At 41.3% G+C, this 24,569-nt stretch overlaps 2 protein-coding genes across 3 annotated transcripts in view; both read left to right on the plus strand.

The window, feature by feature from the left end:
• The first annotated feature begins 814 nt into the window (after nt 1-814).
• Nucleotides 815-15,038, plus strand: BCO1 (beta-carotene oxygenase 1). Its single transcript, XM_068203094.1, has 11 exons — nt 815-912; nt 3,666-3,794; nt 5,085-5,214; nt 6,449-6,596; nt 7,460-7,607; nt 8,565-8,785; nt 9,655-9,912; nt 11,033-11,135; nt 11,732-11,826; nt 13,483-13,594; nt 13,767-15,038. The coding sequence occupies exons 1-11, from the start codon at nt 849-851 to the stop codon at nt 13,937-13,939; spliced, it is 1,581 nt and encodes a 526-aa protein (XP_068059195.1). The 5' UTR covers nt 815-848; the 3' UTR covers nt 13,940-15,038.
• Nucleotides 15,039-18,961: 3,923 nt separating this feature from the next.
• Nucleotides 18,962-24,569, plus strand: part of GAN (gigaxonin) — a 28,633-nt gene continuing 23,025 nt past the window's right edge. The window contains exon 1 of one of the 2 annotated variants that reach the window (XM_068203101.1): nt 18,962-19,229. In XM_068203101.1, coding sequence (XP_068059202.1) covers nt 19,063-19,229 — 167 coding nt within the window. In that variant the 5' untranslated portion in view covers nt 18,962-19,062. Of the gene's footprint in view, nt 19,230-19,460; nt 19,484-24,569 lie in introns of those variants that run through there. The other variant, XM_068203103.1, reaches the window with a different exon arrangement.

The following is a 24,569-nucleotide window of genomic DNA, read 5'->3' on the forward strand; positions in this document are numbered from 1 at the left end:
GTGCAAAGATTTTCTTTATCCTTCATGGTCAATGGAGCCTAAGATTTACTCTGCAATCACATGCTTTATATTGAAATAATTCTCTTTCCCGAGGATTTTAAAATTAACAACATTGAACTCAGTTAAGTACCTTATCTAGAAACAAAAGCATGAAGTTAAAAATCTGCCTTAGTTTTATGGAATCCTGCCATACTTTCATAGGTGGATTTGGGTCACATATGGGAGAATATGGTAGAGTGATAAGATATTTAGTTGAAAGATGTGCCACTCAGTTGACTCTGGAACAGCTTGTACATAAAGAAATACACCACACGACTATTCCGTGGTGACAATTTGCTGATTTACAGAACAGCCCAGTTTAAAATCAAAGAATGAAAAGGATGATCCCTTGCTCTCAAGTGTTTGTCGTTCCCAAAATGCCAAATCCAAAACAGTGAGGGGAGATTCCTTTTCTTTTCCTCTCCCTACCAGAGAACGGGACGAGCATCCCTAGCAGTGTCTAACATTTACCTGGAAAGCTGCAGGTGATGTTTCAGCCACTCCAGCTGTCCCCTGCCTGTGCCTGCCTCCCTCTGCCAGGTTCCTGAGGAGCAAACAGACGACTCAGCGCATTTACTTCCCCTTCGAGCTAGCGAAAGAGTTAATTTGAATACGAATGTGCAAGAATTAGAGTGTATGTTCGAGGGATTAAAGATCAGCTATTATAAATAGTCAATCTATAAGCCACCGGCCACCAGCCCGCGCTGCACTTTGACCTTATCTTTATATGGAACAGGAAAGAGCCGCCCTCAGCCCACACTGGGGGCGACAGCGGCGCCTGCAGCAGCGGCCGCCCGGTTTCATCGGAGATGGATACGCTGTATGGCAGGAACAAGGAAGAGCACCCAGAGCCCATAAAAGCTGAGGTGCAGGGTAAGTGAAAGAAAATCTGTTGTAAAACCAGCCGCTGTTTTGGTGTTCCCCGATCCGTAAAAACTGCGACTCTTCTTCACCCGAAAGGGAAACAGAGAGAGGAGCGAGGGAATTTTGTTTAAAGGACCGATCTCAGATAATATTTGTGACCCCTACTGAGGGATTTTGCTCACTCCACGAGCATTTCTGTGTGCTTTTGGAAAGTCTGTTTGAACAGGACTCACTGAAGCTGGGGGTGAGGGAGGGCGCGGGATTCCATCTGGGACACCCCCTCCCCCATGGCTCTGCTCCCGCTTTCGCTTTCTCCTCCGCCAGCCTTCCCTGCCCGCCGCGCCCCGGGGCTGCCGGGGACGGGCGCTGCAGTCGGGGCTCGTCACCGCTGCCACTCCTAAGGGGCGAAGCACCGCACAGGATGCCACAGGGCAGCGTTAAACAGACGACAACCCAGGAGAAACTGCCGACTTTCCTTCGGCGACACGAAGTGGCTCTCGGGGCTAGGGATGACACTCGACCAACCTGTTACTTTTCCCGATTTCTTTTACTTTACAGAAGACTTTTTTTTTTTTTCCCTACAGCCACAGGACAGGTTTGTTGCTGGGAGCCCCTGCTTAGTAAATCTTGGCTCTGTTGTTTGTGATATGTAGTCCAGGAGATGGTAGGAATCTGCCATTCCCAAGTACAAAACTTAAAACTTGCAGGCTTTGTTCCTCTTTGTTCCTCTTCAGTTTCGTGGCTGAATTGGAAAAGATTTTGTGTCAAGTCAGACAAAGTGCTTTGTTTTAATGCCTTTGAATTATTTCATGCTTTTATGGGTTTATGCCTTTCAATTATTTTTTTTTCTCAAGATAACAACTTATTACCAAAACATTTGAAGTTATCTGCAAACAAACAACTTATCAGACCTGATCTGTATTATGCAATAGTTTATTTTAACAAAGACTGCGTATTTCAGAAGGTAAAGTTATAATGCAAGACATTCCTTCTTTGCTAAAGAAAAAAGAACCACGTCCCCTTCAAATATTTTGGTGATCCTGAGCTCTGCCAGGATTTTTGTTCCTTGTTACCCAATATGTACACTGTAAATATCTATCACACTTCTAACATCAGCTTCAATTTAGCCCATGCTCTCCTACAGCCATGAGATTTTCTGAGGTTCTGTTGTTACCATAGTGAATAAATGTCCAAATATTTGGGAATTTCACTGTGTCACTAATGTGTCCCCATCCATTACAGAAAAGAATAAGGTCCACATTTTTAAAGCTGTATAAACACTTTTGGATGTTGATTTGGTACCCAGTGTGATTTACAGAAATGCTTAATTCCCACTAAGATGAATTGTCTGAAAACATCACAAGTTGACCCTTTGCTCCTCGTTTTTCATACTGAAATTTTGTGGAATTGCACCAGAAATTTCAGAAGCTGAATTAAGTCCACAGTACTTTAAAAAGATAATTTTCCTTTCTTATCTTTCTATATCATATATAGAAAGACAGCAAAACTATCTTATATAAAAATATACTATAGTTATTGCCTTGGAGTTTCTTGTGTTAGAAAGTGAAGTAAGGGTTGGTTTTCCAGGCTCTTCTAGAAAATAACAACAACAATAATGATGATGATGAAAGTTCTTCCATTGTGTCAATTTTTTATGCACCTCATGCGTTCCAGAACTGTAACCCTAATGGAGTTATGCCCTAATGATGCTGCCCCATCTCTGGAATTGCTCAGGGCCAGGCTGGATGGGATTTTGAGCAACCTGGTCTGGCAGACCTGCCCAAAGCAGGGGTTGGAACAAGTTAATTTTTAAGGTGCATAGGAGGACATTTCTAGCTGTTGTAAAGGGGTTTTAACAAGACAGTGTGTCAACATAATCAGTGTGGAATCACAAACTAAATGATAAGCAGAAATATAAGTTCTGAAAAGCTTTTTATGCAAAGGCAATACCCTTTTGTGGTAATTGCCTTTGCATAAAAAAGTGCAGGAATTGTGTGGAGAAGCAGTATGTGAACCTTCCCTCAGGAGTCATATGCACAAAGAAGCAAGTCAAGCTTTTTATTTAATATCTGATATGCCTTTTTTAATCACTTTAAAACTATTGACATTCTTTAATTGTTATTATTCTGTGATTCAAGTGGTAGGTGATGCATTTCTTGCAGGGATTTGATGAGGAACATTTATGATTCAAGTCTCAACAGCACTTATACATTTTCAGTACAATATTCCTATACTTTATTTGTGTACAAAACACTATATTATGACTAGTGTCACAAAAGCACTTCCCAAATGACACTGTATTATGCTGTGTAATCTAATTAATGAAATTTTAGTGGAATTAATTTAGCCTGAAGTCTAAGCTGATGTGCTGAAAGCCAATGCAAATCATACAACCTATAAAATAGGTTTATTTCTGATAAGCTTGAGCTTTTTCTGGCACGAGTAGAAGGGTTTAAATATATCACTGTGAAATATGAATGCAGCAAGGAAAGGTCCAATTTTATTTACAAATTACATTCCAGCAATCTGATTTTGTGATAGTAATCTCTGATAGTAATACTTATGCAGAATGTCACTAGTGCCACATTTTTGAGTAGGGGAAATTTTAGTTGACCCAAACTCAATATAATTATATGGTACTGCAAATCTCAACACACCTACAGCCTGTCTGACTACATGAAGCCTCTGCCTTTTGGAAAACTATCCTGGAACATTCTCCTTGCTTAAATGAATGGGTACTGGTAACTCCTTTCTGTTTATAGGGCAGCTGCCCACATGGTTGCAGGGGATGCTGCTCCGAAATGGCCCCGGGATGCACACCATAGGGGACAGCAAGTACAACCACTGGTTTGATGGCCTGGCTCTGCTGCACAGCTTTACATTTAAAAATGGTAAGTTGTTGCACATTGCATTGAAAGGACCTCACACCCCACATTTTGGTGCCTTACGTTGCTAATTCTGTTCCGGGTTGGGTCGGGGTGCTGTGGGTTTTGTCTGCAGAGTGCTGTGTGAGGGGGGAGCTGCTGTGGGGGAAGTCTCTCCACACACTCCCTGGCACCTGACCCTTCACAGCAGCAGCTGGAGTGTCTGCAGGGCTGTTTGCAGGGAGATGTTACTTGTCCTTCCTTCTGCAGTGCTGAAGTTCAGTGCTGTTGTCACCCCAGCACAGCACAAACCCAGCCCTGAGCAGGTCACTGCAGGTCAGCCTTCGCCTTCCACCCGGGCCAAGAAAAGCTGTGTCGTTTCCTGTGGATCCGCCACAAGGGCTGTGGTGCCCAGAGGCTCTTCTGCTGTGGATGAACAGCCCAGTTTCAGGGAGGAGCAGCACTCCCCTTTTGGGATTTGGTTGCAGCTCTAACAGCTGCCAGGAGAGAAACTGGGCCACTGTGTCACTGCACATGTCAAACCTCAGTATATCTGACACCCCACAGTCCCTCCTCCGGCTTGTCATCCTTACGGAGGAAGAACAGGCAGCTATCTACCCTAAACAATTCAATTTCTTTTTTTTTCAGTTAAAACATTTTTCACCTATTCAGCTGTTACACAGTGTGAGACAGGATGGTTTACACCTGGATTTTTGTGGCAAAAAATACGTATCTATTTTAAAAAATGGGATTTACTCCTAGTATTTACTTTTTAGTTCCCATTTCTGTGATTGGAAACATTTAACGCCATTGCAGGATCTCTAGCCTGTCCAGCTCTATATCCTTAACAAAATAACCTATAAAGAAATAATCAGTGTTTTTTAAATTGCCAGTATATCTTACTTACCTAAAGCAAACAGAGCTCAGTTAGTTCAAGTATTCATTAAAGTGTTGATTCCTTCAAGCAGTCTGTTACTCCCATGACTAAAGTTTGCCAATACAGGAGATTTTTCACCACCCGTAAATGGATTGTATAGTTAACCATTTTTGCACACATAGTTTTATTTGCTGGAACAGTTTATCCAAATCCCTCCTTTCCCCTCAAAAGTTCTCCAGTATTAGTAGTGGGAGTCAGGAAATCTTGACAAATTGTTGCCAATCTCAGCAGCCATAAAGCCTTTAAAACAGGCAGTTGGGGATATTGTTGGTTTCATTCCAAACTATTGTTATCTGCTTGAGAAACTCTGGCTCTACCTGTGCTAATTTTTTGAAGGACAAAGTATAAAATGTGATTGAGACCTGTTTGTTCTTCCTCAGGTGAAGTTTACTACAGAAGTAAATATCTCCGAAGTGACACGTACAACTGTAACATAGAAGCAAACAGAATCATGGTGTCTGAGTTTGGGACTATGGCTTATCCAGATCCATGCAAAAACATATTTGCCAAGTAAGCAATGCTTTTCCCAAGCAGATTCTTCTATCTACTTCTCTCTTCAGCACAGATGTCTTTGTGTTTACCTTTGACACATATGTACAAATACAGCTGTTGATTTGTAAATTTACAATTGCTAAATATTGAAAAGGCCAAGAGAGATGAACTGCCTATGGGTTAGTCTAAGACAAGTATCTTAAATTCATTTTATCACCAATATTTGCTGCTTTATTCAGTAACACAAGTAGATTATATAGAAAACAAGCCCTTTCTTTCTCCAATTATTGAAATATTTTGATACTCTGTAAGGGGAGAAGCAGCAAGAAAGGAAAACATTTAGAGATGGGGAAGGTATTAATACAAAGTCTATTCAACAAAAAAAAAAGAGAAGCATCAATAGCTACAAAAAAATTACAAAAACTTTTTGATTAAAGATGGTTTAACAGAAAGGTGAGGTGTAGGCCATCATGTTATCCTTGGTCTTGTAAAATTGGCTGTAGGGATTTACTAATAAGTGCAGATAGGTCACCCTTCTCTCCTTCTTGCCACTGAACTTTCTCTGGTGACCTCGAACCTGATATTTGGTAAGGACACATACACAGACAGTTATTGCAAAAGAGCTGATATGTTGTAAGTTGTTCCCTTGAGTTTTTTTTCCTTCTTCCAATAGCAATAGAGTAACTCTGGCATTTTAAGTTCAAAAGGGTTATAGCAACTTTGTCTTGGCTTCTAGTGACTGTGATGAAATCATGCGCTGATAAAGGAAGCTGTCCAGCCTATGTGATATTTCATCTTCTTTGAAATCATAATTGTGATGTGGAATAACACTGGTAACAAAAATATTCCGTTGGGGAGTATATGAATTCATCTATTTGATGAAACTGAAAAACCTACCAGATTTTAGGTAGGAACTAGTAGGCCAAATTTTGCCAAGACAGGCAGATGAGAGTGGGTAATTAACCCATCCTGATAAACCAGTGCATGTCCTAGAGCTGGCAGTGGGAATGGGCCTGGATGCCCATTTGTGTGTCAAAAACAGTTACTTGCATGTCCTTACCCCTCACCCAGGCCAAGGGCATTGCAGAAGTCCACCTCCTCTGCGTTCCCACCCTTTGCAGGGAGCTGCCAGGAGTGGGCACAGCAGGGAGAGGCAGCCCCAGGTCGGTGGCACTGCAGGGTCACTTGTGCTCCACGTGGGGGAAAGGCAGCTCTGGCTTCCGGGGCTCTAATGAAATTTCCCTCTGGACAGGGCATTCTCCTATTTGTCTCACACCATTCCTGAGTTCACAGACAACTGTCTGATCAACATTATGAAAGCTGGGGATGATTTTTATGCTACTGGTGAGACTAACTTCATCAGGAAAATTAATCCACAGACTCTGGAGACATTGGAGAAGGTACAAACCACCATCTGTCATTCTGGTTCTTTGTCTGCTGATAAATTTCAGGCTGACTCATAAGGATGCTTTAACATATTCAGGACACAAAATACTCTTCTTCTACTGTTGCCTTACTTTTGAAATTGTGGTAGAGTGAAATAGTGAAGATACCAAAAGATAAAAGATGTCTTTTAAGAAAGAACTCCTGAGTTAAAATTTAAATCTTTAGTTTGGGAAAAACTGGGCTTTGAGCAATTTCACTTGTACATAATCTAGGAAGGTTGCAGGATTAATAGCACAGTTACATGATTATTTTGGGTGATTGCCATTATTATGTATCTGTAGTTATAAAATTATTTACGTAATTAAAAAGTCAGTAGGTCAGTTATATGACTACTTTTCAAGGACCTTATATAAGATTTTATTTAATTATTAAAATGAGAACTTGAGGTATTGAAATATATACAATGAATTTTTTTTCTAGCCCACACTACAGTTTGAGTCCAATTTCCAAACTTTAGATAAAAGAAAAATCTTTTAGCTCCAGCAGATTTCCAGACAGCTCTGTTAAATAAAGTGCTTTCAGGGTGAAATGGGCATTTGCAGGATAACTTGCTTAGCTAATCCTCCCTGATGTTATGTGGCTTCAAGGGAGAGGTGGCTCTAATTCAGATTCTGTAAATTGATTATGCCTTGAATAAGGAGATCATTTGAATAACTACACAAGTATTTCAGTTTAATTATTTAAATTTCAAAGCCATTTGTAAATGGGGTGCCAATATAAGGCTGCCAGGGCTAAAAATCTGGTTTTGTGGTGTTAGCTGAGATCAGTTTTCATTCTCTTACGCATCTCTCAAATTTCTTATTGCATCATTTTCTAGGTTGACTACAACAAATATGTAGCTATAAATTTGGCAACTTCTCACCCACACTATGACAGTGCTGGAAATGTTCTCAACATGGGCACTTCAATAGCTGATAAAGGGAGAACAAAATACCTTCTATTTAAGATTCCTTCCTCTGTACCAGGTAAGATATAGGTGTAATTGGTATTTTCAAGAAACTTGTTAGCAATTTCTTTTCTTCAAAGGGCAAGGGTGGTGATACAGCTGTTCCAGTAACCAATGGTGTTCATTTTCTTGATTTCAACTTACTGTGAACTTTATATTAACTGCTTAGCCTGTCTGGGCATGTGCTGTTACAAAGGCTCTTCTTGAGTACTGTGTAAACAGGGTGTTTCAGTGGGAAGAACCTTACTTTTAGATGAAGATTCTAAAATAATTTTCTGTATAGGGCAGTACACATAATTTGAAGTTGTAAATTTTTATTTCTTTGTAGATGAAATTTCTCTTGAAATGCTGATACTATGATTATAGTGGAAGCATGATACCAAATGAAACCTAATATGGAGTTAATTCCTGTCTAACCTGGCCAATACTGGCCCTTGCTGAAATGTTGTCCATTGTTCACCGAGCAAATCCCTTGCTCTTTTTCCTTCAAGATCTTTTTTTTGGTGTGTGTTGTTGAAAATCAGCTGCTATTGTGTTACCTGTCCCTTCTTGTACAATCAAGAGGCCTTCCACAGCTGATAGACCAGTTTGCAATTTCTAGCTGGGGCTCAAGTTTGGGAACATCTCCTTAGAAGTCAAAAAACACAGGGGCATTTGAACCCCTTTTTAAAGCTGCTGATTTAATTAAACATATTTGTCCTCCATGCTGGAGTTTCTGAAGACAGTAATCAGTGGAATCAAATCCCAGGACAAGGGGGCTGTGCCTGAACGGATCCAGCAGTGTGACTTCACTGCATTGCTTCCTGCATGCAAAGTTCTGTGTTAATTTTACAGGAGTAAATAAACACTTTCTTAACAGGAAAATGCAAATAAAACTGAGAGGAACCAGTTCTTCCATGCCTGGGAGAAATCCAAGCACAAGTTTAGAATGGAATTCATTAGAAATAGAACTTTATTTTTTATCATTAATCCTCAGAACAAGGAAAGAAGAAATCTTGTTTCAAGAAGCTGGAAGTGGTTTGCTCCGTCCCTTCTCGCTCTCTGCTCCACCCCAGCTACTACCACAGCTTTGGAATCACAGAGAACTACATTATCTTCGTAGAGCAGCCCTTCAGACTGGATATTCTCAAAATGGCAACTGCTTACATCCGAGGTGTCACCTGGGCTTCCTGCCTTGCCTTTAATAAGGATGATAAGGTACTTTTCCTTCTGCTGAGCAATGGAATCAGGCAGGCCAGTGACCTCTTCCACACTGTCTGTTTTTCATCTGGTTCATTCATTTCAGTAGTCACTCTTTTTTTCTTTTTTTCCCCAAACTTTGACTTTCATGTTGCACAATTTTTTTTAGAAGCTGTATGTTTTGGAATACTATCTCCCATATCCAGAAATTTCTCAAATAAATATCCGAGGCTGAAGCTCTTGAGAGAGAGGATAATTTGGCATTCCTAGAAATACAGTGTGCTAGCAGAAAAATTCCAATTTGCTCTAGCATCTGAGACAGATCCAGTTGCTCCTGGTCCAAAATTCTGTCTGTGGTGGGTGAGATCTGCTCCAGGTGCATTGCATGTGCTGGAGAGCCCCACTGGTGGAAAAGCCTGCACTGAACAAAAGAATAATTTTTCACTGGAAGAGTCTTTCAGTGGAAACCTGAGGGAAAAACTGTTTTCTGAGGATCTTATTTCCATATGCTCTGGGCATCAGCACATGAGCCTTGCTGAGGTACAAGGCACCACCACCACAGAAACTCTCAACCAAGGCAGATTTATTTAGCTTAAAAAGAGAGCGGGGGATTTTCCAGGTTTTTCTGGAAAACTTCAATCCTCAGCCTAGCCCAATTAGTAATTTGCAACAGTAAAATGAGCTTAAAGCTGTTCCACACTCATTTTACTGATGTATTTTCTTCAGGTTGAAACCTCTTGTCTGCTAGCAGCAAACACTGAGTTCTTAATATCCTTCAGTACAAATACACAGTGATTGGAATGTTGGTGGTTACCATTAGAAAACAGTTTTCTAAATAACTATTTGCTGATTCTGAATGGCTTTAAATAATATTTTCTCTCTTTCAGACTTGGTTTCACTTTATAGACAGGAGGACTAAAAAAGAAGTGTCCACCAAGTTTTATACTGATGCTTTGGTATTTTTTCACCATATAAATGCTTATGAAGAGGATGGCCACATTATTTTTGATATTATTGCCTACACAGACAATAGCTTATATGATATGTTTTATTTAAAAAACCTGAGTAAAGACTTTGAAAAGAATGCCAAACTTACCTCCATACCAACCTGCAGAAGATTTGTGGTTCCTCTGCAGTGTGACAAGGTAGAAAGAAATTTATTTTTTAACCTGTCTTCTGATGGATAATTTAAAATACATCAGTGTGAATAATGGGTGTTTTATTAGTTGCCAGCCCTTATGTGTAAATTTCTGATTCTGTGATACCCAAAGAGTGCAGGAGGTTTGGGTTTTGTATGTCCAGTGGGAAATGGCAGAGGGCAGCTGGACATGGTTGTGTGGATTGGATCCTGGTTCTGACACCATCCACTCTGGAGAGCAGGGCTGTGAAGACCATGTCATTTTCTTCCCAATGAGATTATTTCCTAAATGCCATCAAACAGAAGCAGGTAGACCCACTTGGCTGTTAATTGCAATGGTATGCATGAGGTTTTGCACAATCTGTTTCTTACACTTCACTGGAAGCCCACATACAATACGTGCATGCTCCCAACTGGTGCAATGGGTCAATTAAAACTAGAAGATTTCATTTAAGTGTGATATATAGAGGAAGAGAAAAGATTTTATCTTTGAGGTTAATTTAAAGCATCACTTTACGTCATTGTTTGCAGGGAAGATTTTATAATGCCCAGCAACTTGGGCAAGTTTCTGCCTGATGCCTTTGGAATGGATATTACTTTTTCTTTCTACATCCTAGAACATTGCTGCTCTGTTCTTTTCTCAGAAACAGCTCTGCAGCAATGACAAAGGATGTATTGGATCATACCAGCTGTTCTGCAATCTTAAGAATTCAGCAGTAGGACGTTATAGAGTATATCACACCTATTTTTGCAATTGATTTTTAGCAGGTGCAAAAGCCTAACCTTGGTGATTTTCAGTGAAAATTTGTCACCTTGTTCCTTGAAACTCATCTTCATTTGTTAAATTCTCAAATTTATGGTACTTCTGGACCACAGCCATGTGCACCTAAACATTTCTAAAGACTCAGTGGGATTCAAAATAATTATTCTATGTTGTGTTAAAATACTCTGAGTGCAACAAGATTTCTAATGAAAACCTCAGAATCTAAAATACCATTAGAAGGATCTTCTTGAAGCTTATTTATTTAATCTGCAAATTGTAAATATTAATATCAAACCTGATGAAAAATCTAACTTTAAGCACATTTTTAGAGATCCATGACATTTCCAGCATTTTTCTCTTTCAGGATGCTGTAGTGGATTCTAATTTAGTCACACTTCCCTCTACTGCAACTGCTGTAAAGGAGAAAGATGGAAGCATCTATTGTCAGCCTGAAATACTATGTGAAGGTGAGACAGATCCTTTAAATATCTGATGTTACACCAGTTTTGTATTAATACAGGATTCCAAGTCTGACATTAATATAGCTTGCAAATCTACTTGTTAAAAGTGTAATTTTAGTTAAATAAGTCTGTTATGAGTAGTACTTCAAATTTAGCTGCATTTTATAAAGATTGCCTTCGAAAGAGTATTTTTAACCTCTTATCAGGGCATAATAGCAGGAATATGTAAATACAAAATTACCTAAGGTGAAAGTCATTTCGTAGAATGGTAGCCTCCAATTCTATCCCAGTTGTTCACATCATGTATTTATAAAGAAAGAAAAAAACCCAAACCAGAAAAACCCTCATAAATTCCAGTCTAATGAATCCCTAAGAATAAAAAATTGTTGCCTTTTGAACTAACAGCCCTGGCTTACTTGTGTTAGTACCCATCTTCAGATTCTTAGAAATTCATACATTCCAACTCTATACAACACTTTTATTAAGTAATTTCAAGGTTTTTTTACAGGGGGAAATTTCCTGAAGATTGGTATGTCTATATAGATGTACATTTGAGGTTTTCTCTTGTCTTGTTCCTAAGTCTTGAACTTTATTTTACACAGGGATAGAACTGCCTCGCATCAACTATGACTACAATGGCAAAAAATACAAGTATATCTTTGCAACACAAGTCCAGTGGAGTCCAGTTCCTACAAAGGTATAATTAACATTTATAAAGTCAATGTTTTCCCATTGCTGGGCCATTCACATGCAAAGAAACATGAAATGCCTAAATTCTCATAAGAATAAAGTCATGTTGTACCATTTCCCTCATAAAGTATTCATAAACTCAGGCTTCTTACTCCAGCTTTATGTTCCATGGGAGTCTCTTGAATAGCTACTGAGACCCTCACTTTTCTGCTAAATTGGGCTGAACCTTCTGTGATGTGCCAGGAACTACAAAGGAGAGAGTAGGAAAAAGAAGTATTATTTACATGTATATATTTAATATTTTTTCACTTTAGGAAGCCTAGCAGAAAAATAAGATATTGCAATACTACCTAATAATTTTTAAATACTAAAACAATATCTAATTTTGGAGAAGCTTTATATTTTGCTGGCTAGTTCTCTATTAGAGGTAGCAAATGCTTTGTTTACATGATGTCAGAAGACAGCCTGGAGTACAAATAGATTAACAGGGAAAGTATTTAATTAAGATTTAAATATTAAATAAAATTAAGGTAAATTAAAGATTTAAATGTATGAGTATTATATGGACAAACTCACTCTTTACAGTTCTTGTTCTGTGACTACAAGGCAGCACAAATTGCAGTCACTGTTGGTTCTTGCATATAATTACCACAACTGATTACAAAATAAAGCTAGATTTCTTCACGATGCAAGAAAATTTATTGCAGCATGTCTGACAGTAACTCAAACAAATCTGCAAGTTCATTATTTACAGTGCAGATAATCTCTGCTTGACTCAAATATAATAAAAAATAATGGTAGGAGGATCTTTTTCACATCAGTTGCAGTTTAATGAATGCAAGCACAACAATCTAATCCTTAGGTAAAGTCTGTCAGTGAAAGTGCTGTCATCTTGGCTAGAAGAAAGAATTCTTTCTAATTCTTCCTCCAGTAATTTGAATAGATTCACTTGTGTGTAAACCTGTTTTTTGGCTAAAGATCAAAATGGAAAAGAATAGAACTACATCTCTATGGGTAGAGAAAAGGCCTTAATGGAATTGAACTGAAAATGCCAGGCATCCCCTCTGGCCATTGGTTTGGCCACTCAGTGGGATGAAAATCCACACTCTGTTCCTTCAGTGAACACCAGTGTCTGCCTCACTGGTTTGATCTTTACACCTCACTAGGAACAGCCTTTCTTCTGGCATATGTACCCTACTGCACAATAGAAGGCCTTGAGGAATATGGAAGTAGCAATAAAAGGAGAATAACTCACAGGATTAGAAAATGGCAAGTTTAAATCCTGTTTCCTGCTTTACTACAGAATCTCAGTGATTTGGAACAAGTCACAAATATTCTGTGTCTTAGACTCTCTGCAGTGAGGGACATTACTTACAGTGAAGGGTCTTTTGTGGCCTGTTAGCATTTGTGAACTATTAAACACCTATAAATGAAAGGTGCAATTGTAATCTAATGAAATGAAATTAAAATAACATTGTGTGGTTATATTGCCATAAAATGTGACTCCAAAATTTAACATTTTCCTGGTGTTTTTTCTTGTGATGATACCTGCCTTAACTCTTAGCATTGGTCCCCCCTGTCAGCAGTCTGTTCATGTTGTACCTTTGGAAAAAGCCACTGTATGGGTCACTGACATTTTTCTTTTCTTGTTACAACCATGTAGATTGCAAAATTTAATACCCAGACAAAGGAAATTCTGCAGTGGATAGAGGATGACTGCTGGCCATCCGAGCCCGTTTTTGTTCCCAGGCCTGATGCAAAAGAAGAGGACGATGGTAAATGACACTGTTTTGAAAGCTGGGGTTACACGAGTTTTGTATTAAATCTTACAAGTTTCAATATTCTTAGTCAAGAAAGTTGGGTTGATGCTTCCACTTTGAGATGGGGTTATCTTTTCTCCTTAGTGAAACTTTTCTATGTTTCTAATTCTTCATTTGTATGTCACAGGTGTTGTTCTGACCTGTGTTGTGAAGACTGATCCAAAGGATCCACCCTTCCTACTTGTCTTGGATGCTAAAACTTTCACAGAGCTGGGTCGAGCCCTAGTAAATGTGGAAATGCATATGGACCTGCATGGAGTGTTTATACCACAGCAAGACATAAAAACTGAGACTGAGTAAAATCTATTTGTTGTGTTGCTCAGACTGACATAACCTTCTACTGAATGTGGGATGATACCCTTCAGGAACAGCCTTCTCTTATGATAAGAAATGACTAATTTTAACCTCCTCAATATCTACATATAATCTCTTAAAAGAGACAGAAATTACTTTATTACAAATCATTGTGTGCACAACTGGTATATCACTATTCCAAAAGAAGAATTATCAATATGAAGTGCTAAAATTGAATACAGCTTGTGGGGCAAGGGAAAGGAGAGAAAGGTAACAAGAAATGTTTTATTCGAGTAGAACAAAGCTTTCTGAGCAAATGAAGTACTGTATTCATAGGGTGACACAGGGAGTGAGTCACACATGTCTGCAGGTCATGTAACTTCCATGGGCTTATGCAAGGCTGCAGCTGACAATGAAAGTAGTTTCCTGCCAGAAAACCTCATGTTAAACTGGTGATACCATTGGTATCATGGTGATACCACGATACCAGTAATTCATGGCAATATAGTCTCTTGGTGCTTAATTTCTTAAACTCTGCCATAACCAAAGTATTATGCTGAGGTGCTACATTTTTCTTATCCAGAACCTACCCCCCCGCCAGCTTTTCCAATAATTTCATGGTGTATTTTTCACTTTTATGGTGATAAAACCAAGTAAATTTATTGAAATAGAGTACATGGTTATATGTAGCATTCAATTATACTTTAGTGACATTCAATCTTAAGCAGTTTGTATTTAAATCAGTTTTTCCTTGGGCAGAATATCTGCCATTGCATTTCATGTGATTAGATGATTACATTGTGTAAAAGATAAGAAGAAGAATTGTAGTATTTGCTGTTGCCACTAGTCTCTGTTAATAGCAGTATATATGTGAATGAGGGCAGTGTATTTCTAGCAGAACTCAGACACACATGTGCAACAAACAGTTTAGGGAAAGAGTGAAAGATCTAATTTAGGTCTCATCTGAACTCCACAGTAGCTGAAACTAGAAGCTGTTATTGCCATTACTAAGCATTTGCTTTATGTCTGCTTAGGAGTATCCATGTTCTCACATGTGTTTATCCTTGCCTGTACCAGATGCTTCCTAATAAAATTGCACAACTCTCACTCACAGCCACAATTAAAATGAACATTTCAACATAAAGTTTGAGTGCCAAGCACAGTGTGACGGGTTGTGTTACAGAAATGGCATTTTTTACCCCCCTGACTGTATTCCTGATGTTGACTTTTCTTTAAGTGTGAGCTTTTTTTGCTTTGAATTTTATTTTCCCATTGTAGACATCTTTGCTGTTGGAGGCATCTTTACTGATGGAGATAACCAGGTGCACATCCATCCATTTCAGGTGTTCATCTGGTCTGTCTGTATCACCACACAGCTCAGGTACCTCTCACTTTGACCCACACATCCCCTCAGTGCCTGTGCTGCTCATAGTGTTTCATAGGAAGGGAACAGAATGAAATTGTTGTCATTTACTACCTCTCTACCACATGAGAATCTGTGCTTGGTGACCTGTTTGGGATTACCTAAGGTGTCTGTGGCAGAGCAGGAACTGAACCAACATCATCCACAGTTCCTGTCTGCTCTGTAACAACCAGACCTCTGTTCCTCTGCTTAAGTCTTTGCACTTTGTTAGGATAAAGATATACAGGCTACTTTTAATGTAAAAAAAACCCAACACTGTGCTCAGATCTAGTTAAAATATGCAGGTTTGGGCATTCAAATGCTTACACATTCCATAAAATGGAAATAAACACTTCAGTAAGGTGTGTCTGCAGAAATAGTCACTTTTAGTGTTTTCAAGGCATATTACCATTAGTATTTAATAGAAAATTATCGTCTAAAGAAGAAATTTAATTCAATTTTTGTAAATAATATGGAACCAGTACTGGAAGAGAAGACTGATTTGTGATATTGGCAAAAGACATCAGCTCCCGCATTGTTTCTTTTCATATGAAAAAGTTTGGATTTAACAAAGGTCCACAAATGCATTTCTAGAATTACAAGGTGGCAATGCATCAAAAGTCTAACCATTGTTACAGATTTTCTTCTAAGAGTTTGTCTCTAGAATTTCTTCTGTAGTACTCACAGGGCTGTTTTGGGATAATCATAGGTTTGGATAGGAGTTAGTTCACTTACAAGGGGATAATTTTTACCGGTAGAGATGACAGGATAGGGCATACACTCATAAAAACAACCTGTAATCTCAGAAAGCAAATGTGTTATTTACATTCGTGTAGAAATAATGCAGAAAATCAATGATAAGAACTCATCTTGGGTGTGATTTTTAAAATGAGATATGTCCTATTGCCTTGGTCAGTACTTCACAGGATTTAATTTTGTAGTTAACCTGAGGAGAAAAAGTGATGTGAATCTGCATTTGCTAATCCCAGTATCCTCCTGCAGCAGAGACAATAGGAATAAAACCATACAGCTAATCACAAATTTGTTCAAGGATGTTTTTAGTGGTTGCAATACCAATCTGATGAAACATTTACCCTGAATATGGTAACACACTATCATTTCCAGGCTGACAGAAGCAAGGGGAAATGCTGATATGCTTTGCCAAGTGGCTGCAAGGCTCATAGGGTTTTTTTTAGTGGTAACATGGCACGTGGTAATGAGTGTCATTTGGTTTGCTTCTGACACCCTTCGGTGTGAATGAAATCTCAAGGGCCAGAAAGGTTTGATTCTTCTTTTGCACCAATTTAAGCCATAAATTAGCCCAACAAAATTAATGGAATTATTAGAATAATGGCTTAACATAAATCTAGATGGAGTGACTGCAAATAAAAAATAGTAAAGATAAGTATCTCCATTAAAAGAAAAGTACATAGTTGAGTGAGAGAATCAGGCCACGGGTATGCATACATATAATTAATTACCTCAGAGATGCTACAGATGGACCTTGATAGAGTGGTTTGGTTTGTTGTTGTTTTGGTTTGGCAGGGTTTTTTTTTTTTTTTGTTAATGCTTTCATTAGATGGAACAAATAACAAGGTATAACAATGAATTTGTTCTCTGGAACTGGATATTATGTTACACCGTGTCCCATTGCCCCACATAGGCAGCAGGAGGAAGCAGAAACAGTGTTTATGAGGACGCGTTAAAAACCAGAAATGCAACAATGTTTTCCTCTGCACCAATCTGTGCAGGTGGCAGGAGAACACACCACTGTCTTTCTTTTCAAATAACCAGGCCACTCAATGACGGCTTTCGCAATAATTTAAACCACTGCTCCCTTGGGTCTGCAATTACCTGAGTATTAATGACAAGCAAAATACATCTTTCCCCTGCAGCCAAGGAGCAGTGTGCTCTCTGCCTTCATTACCCTCAAAGAGAGCTGAGAATGTGTCCTCTGGATCCTCAACCTGCACCTGACATCCTGCATAACTACACCCAAGCAACAAACAAGTGGCCTTCTAATTTTTCCAAATGGGTATGTACGACAGCAAGCGTTGCAGAGCTGCTGGTGTTTTATGCGCATTGCTGTGGGTTTAGGCCTTCTGTCCTACATCCTCTGCTCCTAAAACTCTTGTTCAGAGCTGCACAACAAAGCTGCAGCACGGTGCTCCTCCCTGTGACCCCTCTCCAGTCAGGGAGCACTTCAGCAAGGGTTCAGCTCTAAAGCCTGGCTCCAACAGGGCTGAGCACCCTCTTCACTCTTCCGTGGGTGCAGGGTTTGGACTGCTGGGTGATGTGTGAGGGTGTCCCAGCTGCAGTCTCCATCGGCACAACAAACCAGCATTGTGTCCAGCTTGGAAAGAACAAGGCATTCATTTCCTACGGGGTCGTTTCCAGGTACCCCGCTTCATTTTCCAAGTGGTAAATGATTTGGAGACACCATCAAACTGAATGAATGATAGAATTTTGTTACATTTCACTGAAATGGAAGTAATAGAAGTAACAAAAGCATGTGACCCACCACAGCTTTGCTAGATCAGACCCTCTGAAAATGTTATTTTCCCAGTGAAGGGATGGGCAGCATGACATCCATTTGGGTGTTCCAGAGGCTGGGAGATCCCAGTGCTGCTGTGCCTGTCAGCACAGGGAGCACAGGGAGCTGCTGTGCTGGTCCCTCCCAGCAGCACCAGCTGGGTGTCTGTTTTAGAGCAGATCACAGTTTGTGAAACACTTTCACTCAGTGCAAATAGTTTCACTACTTTAATGTTGGATGCTGTTAAGGAAGCAGATGGAATCAAGTAAACTCTTAATGTGCAATTAAGCATGATAATAAACAGCCTAAAATTTACCATGTGAACTGTCCTAAAGATCTTTTTTGCTGGAAAAGGCCACATTTCGAGTGGGCAGCTGTGGAAAGGGACACTGTCACAATGAGTCTTGCTGTATTTAATTCTCATTCTCTTACTTTTCCTTGTGTCTGCACCCATAACATTCCCCTCCAGCTCATATAATAGAACAAATAAATAAATAAAAGGCCAGGTTTACAGGACCTGGCCTTTTATTTGTAAAGAGAATCAATCAAATTGGAAAAGACCTCTGGGATCATCGAGTCCAACCTATGACCAAACACCACCGAGTCACCCAGACCATGGAGTGCCACTTCCAGTCTTTTCCTTAGACATCTCCACGGACGGTGATTTTATCACCTCCCTGGGCAGTCCGTTCTGATGTCTGATCACCCTTTCTGGGAAGAAATTTCTCCTAATGTCCAACCTAAACCTCCCCTGGTGCAGCTTAGGGCTATTTCCTCTAGTCCTGTCGCTCGTTGCCCGGATAAGAGTCTGACCCCCCGCGCTCCATCCTCCTGCCAGGGAGCTGTGGAGAGCCAGAGGGTCCCCCCTGAGCCTCCTTTTCTCCAGGCTGAGCCCTCCCCCGCTCCCTCCTGGCGCTCCAGCCCCTTCCCCAGCTCCCTTCCCTTCTCTGGACCTCCTTCGGTGACATTCCAAAGCCGTGAGGAGTCAAAGCCGAGATTTCCGCGGGCCGTCCCCGCCCCGCCCGCGGAGGGGCCGCGGTGCCCGAGGGCGGCCGGGCCGGGCCGCCCCCGCGGGGCGACGCGGGGAGATGATGCCGGGAGATGATGTCAGCGGCGGGCGGGCGCTCAGCCATGGTGTGAGGGCAGGGACTGAGCCGGCCCGGCCCGGCCCGGCTCGGCGGCGGCAGCAGCACCATGTCGGGCCCGAGCGCCGTGTCGGACCCGCAGCACCCGGCGCGGCTGCTGCGGGCGCTCAGCTCGTTCCGGGAGGAGACGCGGTTCTGCGACGCGCACCTGGTGCTGGAGGGCGAGGAGATCCCGGTGCAGAAGAACATCCTGGCGGCCGCCAGCCCCTACATCAGGTACGGCCGGGCCCGCAGCCCCCGGGCGGCCGCTCGGAGGGGCCGCGCTGCGCGGAGCGGGGCCGGGGTTATGTAAGGAGCGGGATCCGCCGCGTGTGAGCCCCAAGGAGCCGGGGAAGGACGGCGCGGGGGTCTGCGGACCCCGGCTGCGCCTCGGCCCGGAGTTGGCCCGAGCGCTCAGGGAGGGTGTGGAGTCTCCCTCTCCGGAGACATTCAAACCCCAGCTGGACGCGTTCCTGTGTCACCTGCTCCAGGTGGGAGCTCCTGTCCTGTTCCTGCCTTGGCAGAGGAGCTGGAGTGGGTGATCTCCGGAGCTCCCTTCCAACACCAGCTATTCTGTGGTTCTGTGGGAGCAGCTGCCGGGCCACATCTTTCCCTCCTTCCTTCCCTCCTTCCCTGCCTCCGGCCGGTGCCGCCGGGCCCCTCCGCAGGAGCCCTCGTGTTCTCGGCATCACAGCGCTGCATTTCCAGCTCTGAGAGGCTGTGTCACCCACCAGGGAAAAAATTTCCCCCGACAACTTCATTGCTGCCAGGCGCCCGGTGCGAACGAGTAACCCCTGAAGCGTGAGCTGTGAGGATGATGAGGGAGGTGTCCGGCCGAGGGGCAGCATCCCAGGCGCACTGTGAGGTGCTGGGCTCTGCGTGTCCCTCGGCCGCACCGAGTCAGCACTTCAGCATCATTTTTTTCCTCCTTAATGCCTTTTAGCAAGACAGGGCTCCAGGTGGTGATCATGAGGTCTGAAGTACATTGGCTTCTAAATTAAAAGATAAAAATATAGGTTTGTCTCCCCATCGCTTGTGCCCCCACAACATCTAAGAACATCGCTTGGAAATTGCCAGAGTGACAAAGCCTGGCCGGGCCAGGATCGCTGGCAGCTCTTGGCAGGGATGTCACCAGCATGTGCAGTCAGAACTGTGCCACTGACAGCCAGTGCTGGCGAGGACGAGCAGCATTAGCACAGTCATGGTTTCTGAGGTGCCTGGCAAGCAGCTGTGCAGGGAAACCCAGGTCATGGAAAGTCCTGCTGACACCAGTCTGAACCCCATCACACTCAGTGACAAGTCCAGTGGCAGCAAGTGAAAAGAATATACCCTCCACGAGATGTTATGGTACATGTCTGCATGTCAGAGCAGGTAAACAAAACATACAAGTGGTTAATTTCAGAGGGTTTTTAAGTCCACTCATTTGCAGGTAATAAAGACATTTGATTTGTCCTCATATGTAGAGTAGGAGCAGACCTTCAGTACCATTTAAACTCAGGATTATCATAAATCTGTAGCAGACTTTTTGTACTGTTTGGACATTTCTTCCAGCTGCTGCTTCCTGTGAACTTGCCATAAAATTTGCATTTTTTTGCTAGGTGAGGATGGGAATTCTTTATGCTACAATCTGAAAAAATGCAACCTTGTGCAGTGTCATAGCATCCGCTTTTAGGCAATACATTATTTTGGGTGACCATTGTAGTACAGCTTAAACATTCTCAAGTACAAAAATAAACTAATAATAAATAGAATATGAGGCTAGTGAATAACTTTTAAATAGCAGTGATCATGCACAGACTTAAGTGAACAGTTCTCTGCACCAAGCTAGCAGAACTGAAATATAAAATGAAATAAAATGCACATAGAAGGAAGATCATCAAGAATTTGCAAAAAGGACATGGTGGAGCCTATGTACTACTAATAATTTTTTATTACTGCTTGTCTTGAGAAGCAGGTTTGGAAGACTGTGGTGAAAGAAATCAAAGATGTGAAATAGAAATGAGCCATTGATTCATGCTCTTCAAAATGCCTGAATGCTTTTTAGGTCATTGGGCATCATATTTTAGATGACCATATGCCTGACATTAGGTTTCAGAAGAGTTGCTGTAGGTGGTAAGAGGTCATGTCCTTGGAAAAACTGCTGTTCTGCTGCTACAGCAGGATGAGTTTACAGAAAATGTCTATTTTTTTTACTGTGAAAAAAATGCTTAACTACAAGATACTGTAGATTATCTTATGGAGAAGTGCCTTTTCACAGAATTTCATCTTTAAGTTTTGCATTTTGTTAATCTTTGAAAAATGTACTGGAGAAACGTGGGTTAACTACATTAGCAACAAAACTTGTAGTCATTAGAGTTGTGGCTTTTTTAAACTCAGAATTGTTCAGGTTCAAATCTCATGAAGGAACTCATTAACTATGTGTGAAAGTAGGTTACATGCATTAATATATAAATATGATTAAATGTTAGGTTTGGTTTTTTTTTTAAGCTTACTCATGTCTTCTCCTCGGTTTTCAAGATGTAAAGAACTACAAATATGTGTACCTAGTTCTCGTATGGCACATTAGGAAACACATTTGTATTACCTACCTTTGCAGAGCCTAATTTTTACTTGCTGCCTGTCTCTCTTCTTTTTATCACTCCAGGATCTCTCTCTTAGTCCAGCTGGTCTTCACATTGGGTAGAATTGGTCAGGTAGGTTGCCAATGTTGAAGCATTGTGTTTCCAGCCAAGGAAACACAGTGGCTTTTTTTGAAGTTGAAATTAATCTCCACCTTGTACCTAGTCTGTGCAAATCAGTTTAGGCCTCTGTATAAACAGTTATTGCAGGAGACACAAGGATTTCCTGTCCCTATATTTTAAGGGTAGCTGATTCCAAAGCTCTGGTACCACAGGCTGTTACAGTCTCCAAATGCCAATTGATTCAGATTGCTCTCATTTGAAAAATTCCAATATAAAGCTCAGAAAAATCCATTAAGTAATTTCAGAAGTAAAACTTGGAATAAAAATAAGCATTTACGTGAAACTTGAAGTGAGGCAGTGGAAGTATGAGTTGATGTGGTGTTTTCAGTGTCTGGCTGTCTCATTATGTGCTGTGGCTGTGGGCAAATTGGTGGGCGAGTTCAGAAACTGTAGGGTTTGCATGAATGCCTAGTTTAGGGTGTGAGTAGGAAAATAAGTAGGCATGGACTTTGTGAGGGGGTGGTTGGGTGTGAGCAGTCTGTGTGTGCTGAAGGATTTGTGCAGCCACTGAGAGAGGAGCGTTACCTGTTTTTTGGTTTTGCATGGAAGCTGTTTGGCTGACTGGTTGTGAGTAGGACACTTGTAAATTATAGTGATGTGTTTTCCCACTAGTTATTCGGCAACTGGATTATCCATGCAGCTCAAAGATAGCAGCTTCAGTGGGGAGAGAAAAAAAGGCATGAAGGGGCACAGAAACACAATGGAAGTTTTATTGGTGTTATTGTTATATGTCCACCTGCCTGTCTGATCCATAGGATGGATGGCTTCTGCAAGTACAGAAAAATTTAAAAAGCCTGTTTCACTTTAAAATTTTCAGTCTGTGGGACCAGTAAGAATTTTCATTTTTGTGGTAGTTTGATTCTTGAGGTTTTGCCTCAACTGCTTAATGCCAAGTGGTCTGTAGCTCTCTCAGGCCAGTGAGGTCTGGGGTGGTTGTGTGAATTCCTACAAAATTCCTTTATATGTACAGGTTTATCTAATCCCTCTGTGTGCCCCTGGAGCAAATCCTGCCATTTACAAAGCACAGAAGTCTCCCTGCATATCTCTAACATCTTGTGGTATGTTCCTGAGCCTGAGAAAAGGAGGGTTCCTCAGGAAGAAACCACCACAGGACAAAGTGTGGTTTGCCTCAAGGGATGCTGCTCTGCATCCCAGAGCAGTTATATTCAAGCCTGGTTAGTTCTTGGTTTTCTCTTCTGTAACAAACCTGCCCTTTTTTTGGTAGCACTCTTTGTCCTGGCAATTGCCTTAGTGTAGATCCATTGCCCTGGTTTAATTTATTTAGTTTGAGAGCTTGATATAAATTACATTGGCGTGAGAGGGCTTTTCCCTGAACAAACCATGCTTGCACTAGTAAGTTTGGCCTGAGTTGTGGCATAGATCCACCAACCTTTTATAGGATAGATTTGGTCCAAGCATTCCTGGTATCCTGAGCAGTAGCAGCAGATGTTCCCATCCGAACAGATCTGTCACTGTCTGGCATGAGCCATTCCTGGCCAGCTGAAACTTGCACCTCTTTCTATTTTGCTCATTTACTGTCTGCTTGCCTGGATCACAGGGAGCACGTGGGAGCTACCTCAACAAAGAGGATATTTAAGCCCGTATTCTTAGACAAATTTAATGTTGTTACATGCAGGGATTGTGCTGCTGCATTACAAATTGAATTAAGACATTTTTGTTAGCTCAGCAAGTTTTGTCTTTGATTTTCACCCATCTACATGAGCAGATTACAGATGGCCGTATGTGTTCTATACTGTTCCCCAAGGCTTTTCAAACTCAGTAATGGACCAGTAATCATATTTAAATCTTTTTTCAGAGGAGCATAATATAACTAAACAAGAATGTAAATGTAAGGTTAAGTTCACATTATTTTTACGTACTTATAAATAGCTGTGCTGCTTGTAAATGGGTTTTGGTCAGAAATAACCTGATAGCCTTTGCATCTTCTCACTTGTCCTGTTTGACCTTCTGACATCCCTAAAACACTGCAGACCTTGTGAGACCCTGCACAGCCACAGCCAATGCTGAAATAGATTTCCATGGAGATGTGGAGGGACACGGCCCCCATCACTGACCTCCTGCCCTTTCCTCTGTGTGTTGGCACTTGGAGCATTTGCAGTTGTCACAAGGGGAGCCTACTGAGACTCCATCCCTGTGTGAGTGTGGCTGGGAGCATCCGTGAGTGCTGGTGTGGGAGCTGGGACAGGATGGTGCCACTGGTCACTTCTTGTTACACCTGTTGGACAGTAAATATTGTAGAACAGGGTCAAGTAGGAGCCAACACATGCCAGGAGCTTCTGCTGCTTATTTTCTGGTACCTGTTTGGTCTTTACTGACATTTATAGAGATCTTTTATAGTGTTTTAAAACTTTTCTTCAATTTGGGATGAATATTGAAGTCATGAACACAAATGGCAGCTGGAGCTGGGAGCTGTTTGGTTGTCAGAACACCCTGCTCCCAAGTTCTGCTTTAGCCAAATCATGCTGTAATTGTGCCAGGGCTTGTTCCCTCTTCACTGGGTGTGCAGGGCGGTGTTGTGGTAACTGCACTGTCAAGGAGGGCTCTAAAGCCATTGTTGTCTTCAAGGTTTCTTTTGAGAAGTTTGTTTCTGGCAGTCTCCTGGGAGCTTTGGAGGCTGCCCTGGCAGTAGGAAGTCAGGAACAGATCAGGCCAGAGTTTGCTTCCAGACTTTGTTTTTTACATTTGGCATAGTTTTGTTTTGGTTTTGATTAAAAAAAAAAAAATTAAATCGAAATTCTACCTATTATGTTTTAGTGGTAGCTTAGTTGTAAAGTCGCTGTGGCTTTGAGAGGCAGTAAATCAAAATAGTTGCCTT

This window comes from Anomalospiza imberbis, chromosome 12, assembly GCF_031753505.1.
Source record: "Anomalospiza imberbis isolate Cuckoo-Finch-1a 21T00152 chromosome 12, ASM3175350v1, whole genome shotgun sequence".
In the NCBI taxonomy this organism is placed as follows: Eukaryota; Metazoa; Chordata; class Aves; order Passeriformes; family Viduidae; genus Anomalospiza; species Anomalospiza imberbis.